Here is a 16,422-nt window from a genome sequence, read left to right on the forward strand (position 1 = left end):
TACAAAACTACTTCGTTTTATTGTTTAATAAACTCATACCATAAAAAGAGCTTTTATTAATTCGCCTGATATACTCGTACAATATTTTGATCAATAGGCTCCATAAATCAGTGTCAAAACTGTTCAATTATAGTTCGAGATTAAAACAAACAGGGTGGATGATAATAACATTTAGTGCGTTATAGTAATTAATGACGTTTCACTCGTAGTGACGCCGAGTGGTGACAAATAGCTATTAATGTCCCCCCAACAACCAATCAGCAGCGATGATAGATCTGACGTGAACCTCGCACAAGTGGAGACTCAATCGCTAGTTTATTAGCGAACCAATCAGCTCAATAAACAAACCACCGGCCAATCAATCACCGTGCTCGCTTATCGTACTCATTTCTGATTGGCTAATTAATCGAAATAACAAAATAACGGTTTTTTCTGGTTATTTTTATTTATTATCCGCGATGACGGTGGTGCGACGATAGATTAGATAGACGATAGATAGATTCGTTTTGCATGAGAGGAGAGATGAGAGACGGCAAAAATATAAATAATAATATTTGGACCATTAAATTGTAGGTACGAATCCGATAGTCTCCTCGTCGAACACGATACAGCGAAATTGTGTATCTTCTCACTTGTGCTCTGATGTGTTTAGCCTGGGAACCTGAACTTGTTTTTAAACACCCTGTCTCATAGGGAACGCATCTACGAAAGGATTCATGTTTCCTAGAAAATTATTTTTCTAAGCACCCAAAGTAAAACAAAGTAGGCTGTTATCCTTAGCTATGTACAATTTTAATGAGTAAACAACAAAAATATAATGTAGATTTTAGTTTATTTTTCTGTTTAATTATGTATTGTCGTATATAGTATGTATTAACTAGACCGTTTTTTTAAACAACTTGACAGTAACCTCGAACATTACTTATTTAAACACTTTATTGTGTACAATATGGGTCGGTGCAAAAAAGAAGGACAATTTATTACAAAAAAAAAAATTAGACATTGAATAGAATTTAACATTTATAGGTACCTTTATAGAGTAAAATAATTTATAATTTGATAAGCAATAGATACACGCTGATTTCACAATACCCTTTTCATATTACCTACTGTTAATAAGATACGTCCCTTGTGTCGTGTACCAACATTAGTCTAAGAAGTTCCCATTAACCAATGACATAACATACAGTGGAAGTTGAGTCGATACCATGCAAGTTTGATTAATTTTACCTTCAGTTGTTGGCAACAGTTTGAGACGGTATGGCTCATTGGGCATGTAGCTGACTTGTAATAGATATTGAGTAGCCCAGCTCTTTACTGTAATAGCTACCCATTATCGGCTAGCGTAATGTGGATAGTCGGGGCTGACACATCTTTATGGTGGCACTGAATACTCCGGACGGAACCTTATTAACCTTCTACTAAAAATATAATAGAATAGAACTTTCTGTATTAGTAGGTACTGTTTCTCATATTAACTTATGTGTCAATATTAAAAACTATCCCTTCGGCTGAGGGGTGAGTCTAGGCGCAACTAACAATATAATGACAAAGAGAAACACCAAAAAATATAAAATACGAACTATATGAGATATAACAAGTGATGTGAACCGTTCGCTCTCGGACATATAATAACTATCTCCACCCGAGTGTATTTATCGTGATTGATATGATCACATAAATAAATGGCATTACAGACCAATATAATAAGTAGTAAAACGAAAGTTCCGCATGGCTAAAGCCCCAGGGCACGATACAACATCGCAGGACATAAAACGCATCACTCGTATGCATTGTAAATTCAAAAAATGAAAACTCTTCAGCTTTCCTTACTGCTACTTCAGATAAAACGTTCTATAAAATAAAGATATAAAGTTTTTATGTCAGGAAATTGAAAAATCCTGTGGGAATAGATTTTCTATCGGGAAGAACACGAGCAAACCTCAGTGGTACACACGAAAAATTCAGTTCAAGTTTTACTTTCCAGCGCATCCGAGCAAACGCTTCATGTATAAGGAATTTGATGAGGGCGCCCAACATCTCTACTAGCCAACAACAATTTTTTTTTTTTACTAATAGCAAAGGTCGTAGTACAGTATTGAGTAGGTTATCGACGAGTATATAGACAATATTTTCCTCCCGAAAATTATATCTCCTGTCCTTTCTTTAAGTAAATAATAAATATTGATATAAATGACCTAACTAACATTATGTTCTGTATAGCTTTTTATTAAATAAGAGTACCTATAAAAGTTATTTTATCACACAACTAGAGTACAAAAGCAAGCTACATTTACTTAACGATTTACTTGTAGCAGACTCCACTCTTGCAGTTAAAACGATATAAATGTAAGAAGTATTCTAAGGCAACATAATGTACTTTTTCTTGGCTCCACATTTTAATGCTGCGGATAAACGTCGAGTAACAAGAAATCTCTTTGAATTTTGATACTTTCTTTCTACAGAGGAAAAGAGATTTCGAATTAGGCTCGAGATGAATAAGCTTGACACTTTGAACGTTCTAATAATAGTGTCGTTTTTCAGCACAACTTGCCCTAAAGTTTAAAGTTTGTCGCTCTAATTTGACACCCCCAGGGAACTTATAAGATTTAGACGGCCCTGGATTAGTTTTATGGCAGTTACAGCGAGTGAACACACTACACGTTTGACGACAGCGCCTGCGGGAATCTGATCTCTAGCTAGGAATGTGCGGCGCGCGGAAATAAGCTTCCTGTGCGAAGGAAGCGCACGTAATAAGGTCTAAAATCCTATATTCATATCCTATATTCGGAGGAGCGATACGCCGACTCCTTTCACCCCGTATTTGCATGTTATTTGCTAAAATGTATGAACACACCAAATAATCGAGGTTATTTTCCGTGTTACTGCGCATTGTACTTGGCGGATGAAAAAGTCATACTTTGCTGAATAAAATATCGATTCTGTTGTATTCATTCATTTCAATCTGTGAATTTCGCTTGTTCGCTTATTTACCGCACTATGTGCAAAAAGCATCAGTAAATAAAATAAATACACAGAATACACTGATGCACTCAGTTAAAATAAAATATGGATAAAAATACGTTTCGTTATTACTTTACTTGTAATTACTCGTACGCTCGTAAAATACAAAGTCCACAAAGAGGTACCTTAGTAGAGGGTGTTTTAGGTTTCATTAAATTTGCTTAAGTTCTTCTGGAAACGTTTTTAGATTCAGTTTTACTTATGTGGATTATTAAATTTCATAATTATATTTGTCCTTTTAAAGTAAAAGTAATATTTTGTAATTTTTGAGTTTTTTTTTACTGGTATAAAAAGTTAAAACTTACTGTTATAAGTAGGTACTTGTTTTTGTGGTCTTCATTCAAACAATACAGTTGGCACACTCCAGAATGGCTACATCGCCGTCCTTAGTGCTTACAGACATTCTCCGAAATTAGAGAAAATGGAAATAGAAAACCGAAGCTTCTAGCCGCGGGTTGCTTCTGGAACATTCTAATTATGTACATACTGACCCAACAACATCCTGGCCATTTGCCTTTTTTTCTTAGAAAACAGACTACAAAGAATTAAATCTATCAATAAATTGGCTACTCTCTACGGATAAACAAAGTAATAAATATCAGTGTTAAATAAACGGAAAATCTTTGTTAAACATGTTTTTTTTTTGGTGACTATTATTTATAGTCTCTACTTTGATACTTCAAACATTCACAGCGCTGCATTCCATACCCAAATTGTATTTAACTTGAGATCAGATGTACTTTCTCGGGTATGAAACTGACAGTAAGATGAGAAATCAGCTTGTAATCGCTCCGCAGCATCCCATACTTAATTTGTGCTCAACTAAAATGAGTCGAATGTGAGTAATAGAAGTTTTCCGTATGGAGAGCTTAGCATAGAAAGTTCAGCTAAGCTTTTAGCTTAAGCGTTTTCATTAAATTTATCCAGTACGTAACTATACTAATATAATATAATAAATCTAATATTTAATGACAGGATAGATTTAATAGCTTAACCTTTACCAACAACATATTTTTACAGATGTATACATACAACCTTACGACGACCCGGTCATTAGCTTAATATATAAGCATTTGTGACCTTACGGCGCAGATATTAAATATGGGTTTAGCTTTCTCGTGTCCAGCTTTGGCAGCCTGCAATATCACAAACTTATCTCATAAATGAGTTGGAGCTGTGACATTTGGACAATAACCTGCAGGTGGGGAATGTCATTAGACAGAATCTACTGCTGGCCAGAAATAGTAGAGCTCACACGAGCCACGGAACAAAGTTTGCTAGTAATTGCATCCATACTTTTATTAGAATTAGAGGTACCTCGATACGAAACTGGTTTATATATAAAAATAAATTTAATTTCTTAGACTGAAATAAGTTTATTTCTATATCTGAGAACTGTAAAATCTTATAAGATGAAAAGAAACTTTCGGGAAATTATGAATAATGTAAGAAATACGCTAGTGTGAATGAATGTGACGAGATTAGGCGTTTAATTTTACCTCTATTTAATAGATATAATATTGGATAAGGTTTCAAGAACTTAAACGTCGTAGTTAATTTATATTCTGTAAATGAATGCTGTTTAATAAAAGCAAACTGAATTAACGCTCGGTCCGACGGATTTATACTCGTAATAATAGCATTAATAGTGAGGCATTCAGGTTTCTATTCATTTGTACCTACGTACAATTTTGTTTATTTATACTTTAGCTGCACGTAATAGTATCGCGTCGGTATCAATGAAAGTTGTGGCGAGATAGGCCGGAGCTTAAACCAAAATCTGGCCACTTTTCCAACCAAATATAATTTTATCCGACAGAAACAGACTGTTAATAATGAAACTGTTTAAATTATTATCGTTTGAATTTTCAGGACATTCATTTTAATTGCTGTTTGTGTGTTTTCTTTATTCATTGTAGAAAACAGCATTTTTCTTAAACACAGATTCACTAAAATTGTTGTATTTTCTCGTTAGTTGTTGCTTCACAAAGCCTAAAGTAATGTTGCCAATGTAACCATCTTTATCTTGTGGCCCGTTTGAGCGAGCAATTTGAGCGAGTCTCAAGTCATAAATTTCTCAGATAGCTGTAACTAATTTAAAATATTAGATACAGTCCAGCGTTATTAGTTTATTACATAGTTCAAAAGCTAGCTCAAAGTTATGCCCCAGGGCATTCTTCCCCGGTTTCTCTCGTTTGTCATACTTACGAGTATAAAAGAAAATATAGCGCACGTTCACAATATAAAAAAATAAAATTTAAAAAATAATAATTTAAATACTTCTGTAACACTCTCACGGAACGGCAATTATTTTTATCACTTCAACCAACGTCACTCCGATCGTATTTGAACTGCAATGAATGAGTGCGAACTGCCCGTATCGGGTTCACTGGGATCAGATCCGAACATGAAGTTTCACAATAGTTGTCACAGAGAGACGGTTGCGGTCGGCGGGGACGTAGGGCGGGCGCGGGTCGCGACAGGGCGGGCGGGCGCTCCGCTCGCTGGCTCGGGCTCCACTGGCGCCCCGCGGCGTCCCGCGCACCCAAACGTGCCCAAACTATCACCCACGAGACCTGATCCTCTTTGGGTTAAATGACTTCGATATGTCACAAGTTATCGGTCAGTTTTTATGAGGAAGAACCTAATTTGTATAAAAAAGGTCTTGTCAGTGTAAGGCTATTTTAGCTATCGTACATATGCTATTGGTACATCGTTAAATCCATAGATTAACGCATCTGGTTTATATTCCGTTGTATATTGTATAAAAAAGATATTAAATAATGTTGTTGAAAAGTTTTGAATTGGTAACACTTTTTATATTACTATATTTTACGTTATTATACGTCATTAAACAAACAATTTAGCAGAAAAGAAAACGAGTTTTAAGCATAAAACATGACATAAAATAAGAAACTTTTTGGGTGATACTGGGCTTATAGATAATCCTCGGACTAGCAGAGGATATACTGGACAGTGGACAACATCAAAAAAGCCATATATCACTGCCATATTTATGACGATTACAGGGTGTACTTTTATCAGTAAACATCAACAATGAATATTAAGCCGAAATACAAGTTTCGTGATAGGAACAATTCTGAATTCGAGAAAAAAATACTTATTCTGTAGGTGCCTACTTATTTAAATGTTTTTTTTTAGTTAAGCTAGTGTTCTGGATACATTTACTTTCGCTGACACAGAGTTCACTGAAAAAATGAGACCCTGTATATGTCACGTAATGTCCGGGCAATATTTTAATCAACCCACAGCTGTTGCTCCTTTGATTTTCATTTGGTAATCAATCAAATGTTTTGTTCTGCTCGTAGTAATGTTTAATATTTACGCGTTTAGGCGATAAGTCGGCCAATTATATACCATTAAAGTTTTTAATGTTTCTTTTTATTGTACCAATCTATATTGTATACAACAAAGTTTTTTGAATAAATAAATACGTAACATGCAATCAAATACTGATGGGAACAGTCTTACAAATATTTAGTTCCGCTTCACCAGAACTCAGATTAACTTTCAGAAAAGGTTCTCATAAAAACCCTTTCTTATATCTCACCGACGATCTGTTTGTTCGGACTGTTGAGTTCGCAGAGTAAATACAAGATCCTGTGAGCTTTACGGCCAAGTACTTTCACCTTGTCAAAAGGTCCGCCTCTACGTAAGTACCGTGGTTGATCGATATCTAGATCTTTCCGGTCGCTTTGAGGCAGCAATTAGTCTAGGTCTAGGAGTGGACGTCACCGTGGGTCCTCGGCCTCCTCGAGCACTTTGTCACTCAATCTGCCGACATCCTACAGCACTCCATTGATTCAGACATATCAGGTGTCTGATGCGTTTCCTGTTATTCTCTTTGTCTTAAGCCGTGTGACATATGACGTCTACATGATGGAATACAAGTGGAGATATTACGAGCACTCCGCAATGTACAGTGATGAGCTACAATAAGATATGTTGACATTCTCTTTTCTTTCCATGTTTGCGTTCCCACCATAATAGCCGGGCCCTTCCTAAAATGTTTTGCTTTATCAGCGCTAATAGAGAGTAATCCGAGTGTTTATTCAGAAACTCCGAGGAGCCAAAAGGGATCGTAAAAGTTATAAAGACGTGTTCGGGAGAAAATTGCGAGCGGTCGTCAATAAGAATTAATACTTTTCGCTGTATCAGTAAGTAGGAACGAAATTAGCGCTTAGTTTATTGTAAGGGTTGGAGTCGGGCGGAGTGAGTGGGGGTGAGTAGCGCTGCAGCGCGCCATTAGCGCCAGCGATCGCTTGTCAGTGCTGGCTGGCCGCTTCCTGCGCGCCGCGAAAACAATACGCTTTACGCTTTTTGTAGCGTCCGACACTCCTTGCCATTCTCTGAAACACTGCAGTGGACGATACGGCCGATATGGCGGCACAATGCGATTGGAATCCGACGTGATTGTCCTGTCCACCTGCACCCTGCCCGTGCCCGTACACCGTGCCTGTATACAATTCAACCTTTTCATCGAATGGCAATCATTGGCCGTAGCTTTGTAAAAGCTAAATTTAAAACATTAATATGGAAACCGCGGAATCTTAAGGCAACAAAACAAATCTATATTGGATTATTTCGCCAAGTTTGCGCACGTACCTACCGGTATTCTTCTATTGAAAAGTTTTGCGAGTGGCGATGGAGAATTAAAACGTGAAATTATTATCGTCCCTGGACATGTAAGAGGAGGGTTTCCTCGGTAATTTACAACACTTTTGTACCTTCTTTGAGTTTAATATAAAATGGCTGGCTTACGGCGGCGATCAATTAATAATGTTTTACTTACCTGGAGAAGACACGTGCATATTGATCCGATAATCGCTTACCTGTAATAACAAAGGGTAAATTAAATTTCTATTGCAGCTTTACAGTATTACAGATTTATTAAATTGTTATATCTTATACCTATTGGGAATTTCAGAAGTAAATTATGAAGGAAATACCTATATTATATTAATTATTAGTATTAATTATGGTAAGGGACCTTATTACACATTTATTCATATCGTTAGGGTACATGCAATATGTGTATTAAAACTAAATATAAATTATGTAGATACATACTTTATTAATATAAATCTTGTTACTGCCAAGAGACTCAGGAGATTGATACAATATAAAGAAAAGCAAAAGTCTTTAAAATAAACAACATTATTAGAGTTCCTTCGCGTAGCCTGTAAGGTAATTTACAGGAGCGGGCGGCGGGCCGGATATCGAGTTGCCGGCAGACACATCGCGAGGAAACGACCCGACCCGACAGAAAATATGAAGACGAAACAAAAGCTTGCATCGGACGTGACGTCCCAATCATTATTTATTGTTTCGTTAACGAGCGGGGAAGAATCGCGACCGGAACTGCGCGGGAGCGGCTCGGGAGATAGCTCCGTCTCTTTCTGTCACAAAACAACGAGGTAACCAAAAGACTCCACTCGATAACAGAGCTATTTCGACCACCTACTTACATCAAACATATTCCTCTCTTAAACTTAAGAAAGCCGCGAGGTGGTGAAAAGCCATAAATCTTTAAAGTTGAAAGAACGGAAAAGTTTCTTTCAAAACAAGGAAAAAATGAATTTCGTAAGTGCCCTACCTGGCACAGAAACAAGCTTTCAGGTACTTGACAGCTTCCAATTTACCTGTACAACATCGATCACCGGGAATTTCTACTAAAAACAATTATGTTGAAATTTGTGAAGTTTTCTTAACATTTATGGAAGGTATATTCAGTGGTAACTTACATGCAAGTTATACCGAACCGTACTCAGGTGCTAGATAGCAAACCGTATCGCCATAATTTCATATTTGTAAAAATAAATTAATATTTGTAAAAAAAAAAATTTTTGCAAATAAAACAACGTCATTTACTTAGGTACCTATACTAATTACAAGTGTGTCTTGCACATACGATATGACATGTATGGCTAATTAGCCTCGCGTGATCGAATTCTCACTAGGAGCACGAGCCGAGCATACACACATACATACAAGTGATTGAATTGCGCAACGATAACGCAGTTAACCGACCGTCCCTACTTCCTAACGTCAACCGCCAGTGCCGGTAATTAAGGGCTCTTCATACAACCAACGACCCTAGACGTGGAGACTACATCGATAGTCCTATCACTGCCCACCAATGCATATGTAGCATTATAAATAATTGAATTTATTCGTCCATCACTGCAAATGGACTTAACCAACTCGGGAGCATACTTGGAATCACAAATTAACTGGACCATACATTTTACTCATTGAAAAAGGATTTAGAAAATGAGTGAGCGGATTTAATGAAATAGCAAGCCTTCAGTGAACTGGAAATTTAGTTTTCATTAAGTCAATGTTGGTTTTAATTAGATACCTATCAAATATTTTCTCGCTTATTAACTTAATTGATTTTGTAATCCTTACAGATATAGGTTATACTACTAAGGATCTATATTTTTACAACCACCATTAGTTATACTTTTTGCAGTGGCACGATACGGGTCTGTTGTCAATTTTAAAGTAGGTCGGGCCGTTTTTCTGTACCTGAGGCGAGGGAACTTCGTCTTCTGGCTGCTGCAAAGTTTTTCAATTATCAATTAGTTAATTAAAAATGTGAGCGTAAGTTAGACGGGAGTGAGCGAGCGGCGCGGCGCGGTCGCGTCATTGTACACGCGTGGACGCGCCGCCGCCGCCGCCGCTGTTGTAACTCACGGGGGGACCCGCGCGCACAGACATCAATGACCTAACTTTTCGGCAAGACTGCGAGCAATGAGAAAACATTGGAGAAGTTCCTGCCAACTTGCCCGACAAAAAAGCAAGAATATATGTCAGGGCTTACTGAGATACGCAACGGGCACAGTTTCAAGATGCGCCATGAATACCAATAAAGACTTAAATTGTTGTCACCGCATCAAAAACTTTCAGGTGGAAGTTGCATCAACTCAAATGCTATGCGAAAAGTGCTCATAACTTTACTAAAACATCCATAAATGTACGGACGAGTATGAGCCCGCTATCTCCGCTGAAAGACGTGGAAAGGAAAAGTTTAGCTTATGTAGTACTCGGATATAAATTGCTACAGCCGCGGCAGGAAGTTGGATGGGTCATTTCAGACAAATAGCTCAATAAGCGTAAAGAAAAAGAAGGAACACAACACGGCGGGCATATGAAACATGTCGCGCCTAGTGCGTAATAACCACCACTAACATGGTCATAAATAAACGGAGAGCAGAATAAAAAGGTCTCGAGCAGCGTCACCGACAGCTGCCGCCGCGTCACGTGACGCGTCACGAGGCCACGAGCCCCCCAGATAATATCCATGCCGATCACGTGACTACGAATACCCCACCGACATCTATGAACGTATCCGCAGGACAATATCTATCAACTTCACCCGAGAAAAAACAATTTAAATTCTGAGCATAATCGCCGTACCTCATCTTTCAAAATACATTTCTATTAAATGAGTCGGGTATTGCATTTTGCTGAAGACGGGCGGATTATTTTATAATTTTACCTTTTTCGTGGATTCTTTGCAATTTATCAAAGAGATATGTCAGTGAGAGGAAGCGGCAGCGATGACGCCGCGCGGGTCGCCGGCGGGGGCGGGGCGGGGCGGGGGCGGCGGGGGCGGGCGGCGCGACAGGGGGCGCCCAACTGCCTTAGATAAATCATCACTCTCAAAATGAATTTATCTCCTATCGAATCTACCATCTTTGTTAACGTCTTGAAATGTTCCGGCAACGCATTATTCTTGAAAGGTTACCTAGCGAAGCTTTATTTCCGGCAAACTATTTGAAATACGTTATACTCGTAAGAAAGCGAAATTCAAGGAATTGTAGTTATATTTCAGAGCTTAGTTCAATTAAATGTTGAAAAGAAATTCGTATATTTTATGAAGTCAAAAATATTTTCTTCTAAATGAAAAGCATCCTAATTATCCTTGAGCAACATTGCGGAAAATTCACTTATAATATAACATCAATGGAGCTGGCGGCCTGGAGCAACCGAAGAAAAACAGTCCCAACTTCCGCTAAGTACTTGGCGAACCCCAACAGGACTTTTTAGTGTTCTATTTTTTGCTTTACAAGACCCGATAAGTATTCATTTTATGAATTTTAATATTTTATTTCGTTTTAAACTTCATCTTACGATATTGAGCAGATGACAAAACAAAAAACATATTTATTTCATTACATATGTATTTTTTTTTTTAATTCTAAATGGCTATTAACTACGTCTAATGGTTACACAAACAATTGTAATTCTAAAATTAAATGGCTATACGTGCCAATTCATTCTAGTACGTACAATATTCAGTAAATTACACCTTCCTCTGAACCATGCCGATCCCACAGGAATATCCGCTAACCCTTAGGTCATTCTGTAATGAACTTACCTGCTAACTTTATATTACTTCTAAAGATTTCCTGACCAAGTTTTGAATAATAATAATTGAATCATGTATTTTGTTTCAATATTTCAACATACCTACGGATAGTAGATATTTTTAAATGTTTTTTTAAGAAATAATAAAGCAGGTACAAGGTACATACACATACATGTGTACCACCTAATAGTTACGAGTATTAACACACTAGCCGTAATAATTCAGTCCACAGATATGAACACGACGGCGCCTAAAATGTGTAGCAAAATGACACAGCAAAGGCTGTTTGTAGGGTCTGTGTGCTTATGTATTTATACCCTCATTACGTAGCACGGATATGATAATATTTCCGCAAGTATTAAAAGTCGCTGGACGTCGCGTCGTCCTGGGACCTTCATAAATATTTAAAGAAAACGCAAAGGGATTTAACTTCCTTCCTTGGGAAATGTAGCGCGCAAATTAAGTATATATTTACTTGCAGATCCCTCCTACTGCGTAAATTCTCTCCTCCGGACACAGTCCATACAAGATTTATATTTTACCGTTAAGGGCATGCCCTTAATCACGTCGGGTGTTCAATTAATCTCTATCATTGATTCCAATCGATTTAGCACGTAATTAAAATACGTTTAGCCAATTAACCTAATCAGCTAAGGAAGGGGTTATATTTTGCACAGTTTCATAAACGAGTTGTTCCTGGGGAATATAATAGTGAGAGAGATAAGCGCGGCTATTGTGATGTAAACTACGGAGGTATAACGAAGGGTTGGAAAACTAGAATCGCCGTGGGAGCATCTCGCGTCCCATCTGACCTCAAGTGCGTCGTTCAGTAACGCACCCAACTCTCGGAAAGACCAATTACAGAGGTTAATTAAGCCGGAGCCCTTGTTAGTACTTTAGTAGCAGAATCTTAAATGATAACAGCGCGTGTTCGAGTCGGTCCGGCAACAATTTTAAACTTGATTAATGTTCTCTTGCTACCTCCCAGAACGACGTTTAAGGAAAAACTGAAAATTCATTAACGGGATCGCGACGTAAACAAAGCAATCATTGCTCCTTGATTGTAGCTTCTTTAATTGAATCAATATCTAACTGAAAATAACAAATTATTTTCGACGTTGAAAGAAACACAATTTAGACCTAATTACCATTTTGTCGGGGCTTATTGCGTTCTAAAATCAAAGTCTGCATATTATTATTATTAAGCCACATCCGGGCACACCAACGAAGCCTAAATCTTCATTAGCAGTCGCCGTAGCCGTATCGGCTTGGAAGACATCATCATCATCACTATACTCATGGAAAGTGAGATTGCGGGACAGAGACCAGTGGCGACTTCATCATTAATAATTGGCAATTTATACATATATAATTATAGATTTTGTAACTGTGATAATGACGTGATCCATATAAAAAAGTGAGCATATGCATTATTCAACTGTTTGTACCTAAGCACCATACAAAAGCTGCCTAAGTACCCACCTTAAGACAAGATAATATAAGAAGAGCTTCAAAATAGGGCCAGAGTCACGCGCAGGCCCTATCGGCGTCACGTAACACGCCCTTAATTTATTAATAATGGTTATAACTTAGATAGTACACACTTGGCAAACAATATTATTTATGACCATTAATTTCGAATCGCTATGCGAAGTTTAGTAGTAAAAATATGCGTACACATAGGCCCTTTGATATTATAATACATGTATATCAGTAGGGTTAGATTCGGTTTAGTTAGGGCGGGCGGATGTAAGGGCGCGGCCACACTGACTCGGTCACGCGCCTTAGCCTATCTCCGGCACGTAACGCGCCTTAATTGATATAGCTACAATGAAGACGCACTCCTCCTTATAGTACTCATATAATAAGCAACGCTTACCGGCGTTTCTGCTAATGAGATCACGGAAATTCAATGTTGTACCCAGCCGTCTCATTTTCATTACTCTAATATTGTAAACTCGAAATTAAAGCCGTGAAAACTGTTTATAACCTGATAGCTGCTGTAGATTTCGAATAATGATGTTTATGACCTAAATTAAATGGGAGAGGGAGTTTAATTTGCGATCCTACAAAAAGAAAATAAGCGATTAGGTCGAATCTCTTAATGTTTTATCTTATTAGGCTGAATTGAGGTTTGTTGTAATCGGTTTAGCGAGACAGATAACACAATAATCTTTTTCTATTTGTGGAGCTGTCATCATTTCGCCAGAGACATTCCGGTCCCGCGATCAAACGATTTAATTACAAATCTCGTCACAGAAGATTCTCAGCATTCCGCGAGAAAGCACTAAAATTTAAATTCTTTTAATTGAAGTTTAATGCTTTCTACTCTTCTGCACAGATATTTATCCTACATTCATTATCTTAATGTAATCGGTATGGTAAGTCATGTTAGAATTTTGTTTAAGTTTATAGGTAACGGCAAAAAATATGGCAAAAACGATTTTTTTACAATTTTAAAGAAGTACTGTACAATACCAATATCTATAGGTATATTAAAATAATGTTCATTTCATAGATAAGTGAACCGTGTGAGGAGGTCAAAGCTCCTGGTAAACACGGAGAGACGGCGGCAATCAGAGACGTCGCGCCGCGGCTCAAACGAACACGTGAGATAAACTGACTGGAGCAGCGTTCATCTACACAATTTGACGCAAATTTTCATGTTAAATCAGATTTTACTCAGGAACGACTTAACCATTGTGAAAATAAATTCTCGCAATTCCTTCTACGGGGCCGCATATTAAATTAGACTGAAAGGAGTAAAATAAAAATGTAAAGCAGATCTCCCGGGAAGCGAGGACGAAAAAATACAGGTAGGTAAGTAGAGTCGCGAATTCTGTCGAGCAAAGCGATGCAGTTAAGTATCCTACGCGCGGAATGAGATTTAGAGGCGAGCATTCGAACGACGCCCTACACCTGCGCCGCTCCGCCACTTAGCAACCGCCGCCTATCTGCCGCTAATACATTCACATATTTCCTTTCACCGAGCAAAGCAACATTTCGCTCACATGTTGCCTTTGTACTTAATAAGTGTATAAGCGTAAGGACTCGTACCTACCGTTTAAGTAAGGAACGATTACGTCTACATACATCTGTATTTGTAAGACACACAAAATTATCTTAGACCGGACACTTTAAACTAAATAATTAATCAACGACTACCGGCTGGAAACTACGGTAGCGAGATTAAATAGGGCACTGTTCATAGTGTAAGGCTTAAATTAACGCAGGGGTCTCGTAAGTCGCCCTTTAGCCGGGAGTGGGCGGCGCATCATATACGTGTGGTGTTGGGACCCGGCGTATTTACGACGCCTGCCTCTTGCCAGCCGCCGCCGCCGCCGCCGCCGTCAGCCGCTTTACGAGCTGGCGACGCTCGGGGCGTGAACTGCCGACACGAATTTATCTTGTGCGCCTCGCACCGGCCGCCGGCCACCGGCCACGACGCCGCGCCGCACTCCACGACGCTCCACCCATAAAACGCCACTTCAATGCATAAAACAATGGCGGACTCAACTGCCAACCGCTCTTAAAAGATATGGCTTGCGAACTCGTAAACTTTCCACTTTTAATCGAATAGATACCCAGTGATAGGAACTATAAAAAGCTTTATTGAACGAACTATTTGTTAAATTTCCACATAAAGTGAACATTTTCATTATAATTTCATTCGTAATATAAATAACATCCTGAAATGGAAATGTTGATGAAAAGTTTTCCGAGTACGAGTATAAAGATATATGTCCATTATACGAATGCGCGCTTCAATTTCGCGTAATTTTACGTGAGAAGTATGGCAAACAGTCGTATAAACCAAAATTAAATTATGAAAGCTATTCTTAAGGCTAAGATAACGTGGCCGGAGCGCCAGATGTTGTCGAATATAATAGCGGAGCTATGAATTTTAATGTCCCTTGGCGAAAATCGAAATGAATATTGGACACTGTAAAAAAGGAAATAATTAAGCTGAAAAAAGGATGTTTCTGCCGCAGAATGATTGTGCAACTCTCTGGGGAGAATTTCACGAAGAACAGTAAAATATAATTAAGATGGAATCTCATTAGACAGGCAGTGTTTGTCGGCTCGGCGGGCGCGGCCGCGGCCCGTGGGGTCTAGTACTACACGCTAGCGACGCCTACACATAGGTAACCCGACTCAAATAATATGCTCCGAATAACTGACGTTATCATTTTACTATAATTGGGTCTTAGTCTTGCATCTAGGAATCTATCTCTAGTGTTACTTATTGTCTTAGTTATTTGGTTATGAAACCTTCATAACTATAATTATTACAATAACCATCTGAAATATTATAGAATATCTACGCAATAAATTTCCTTTTTTTGTAGTAGGTTTCAGATAAACTCTCCATAAAGTAAACCAAATGTACTATGTAACTATTCTGTACAGCAGATACAGTAACAGGGGGCCTATTCTAGATACCTACAAACTTGGTAATACAACTTGCACCACAGCGTTCGAAACTTATGTGTGAAATTTACGATCATAGATATATTATCAAGTTGCTTTCCGTAGCAGGAAGCTTCATTTAATGTGGCTCAACCTCGCTTCCGCATCTTGTGGAACAGTAAATTACTCATCCATACACATTTAAAATAAAGAGAAAACAAAATCATGAAGTTTTATAATATGACGGAGTGTTTTCAAGACGTACTGACCCCTATTTGAAAAAGTATCTTCGTCATCACGCAGCTAAAGAGCCCATTAAAGTTCCCCTATAAAAACCTTATAAATGCCTGAGAAAGCACCATTAGGCAGTGTTATATTGTTACAAGTCCTGAGCCGCGTATTTACAAATCCCCTGGGAGACGCGACGCGACGTTAGCCAATGTGAATGATCGCCTTGGGGGTTGACTTACTAGAACTAATGTACTACGCAATCCAAGTAATGTGCTGAGGTAGACAGAATTGTTTACAGTAGCATTTAGCAGATTAACAAGTCTATATTTTAAATTTGGAATAAATTTTAAACGAAATTT

At 38.1% G+C, this 16,422-nt stretch overlaps 1 protein-coding gene across 8 annotated transcripts in view; it reads right to left on the reverse strand.

The window, feature by feature from the left end:
* Positions 1-16,422, reverse strand: part of LOC105380345 (neural-cadherin) — a 245,928-nt gene that overhangs the window by 124,847 nt on the left and 104,659 nt on the right. The window contains exon 14 of one of the 8 annotated variants that reach the window (XM_038121154.2): positions 5,895-7,877. The exons of the other annotated variants lie outside the window; for them this stretch is intronic. Coding sequence (XP_037977082.2) covers positions 7,834-7,877 — 44 coding nt within the window. The 3' untranslated portion in view covers positions 5,895-7,833. Of the gene's footprint in view, positions 1-5,894; positions 7,878-16,422 lie in introns of those variants that run through there. 8 annotated transcript variants of the gene reach the window in all.

The sequence above is a fragment of the Plutella xylostella genome, chromosome 4, assembly GCF_932276165.1.
Source record: "Plutella xylostella chromosome 4, ilPluXylo3.1, whole genome shotgun sequence".
Classification (NCBI taxonomy): domain Eukaryota; kingdom Metazoa; phylum Arthropoda; class Insecta; order Lepidoptera; family Plutellidae; genus Plutella; species Plutella xylostella.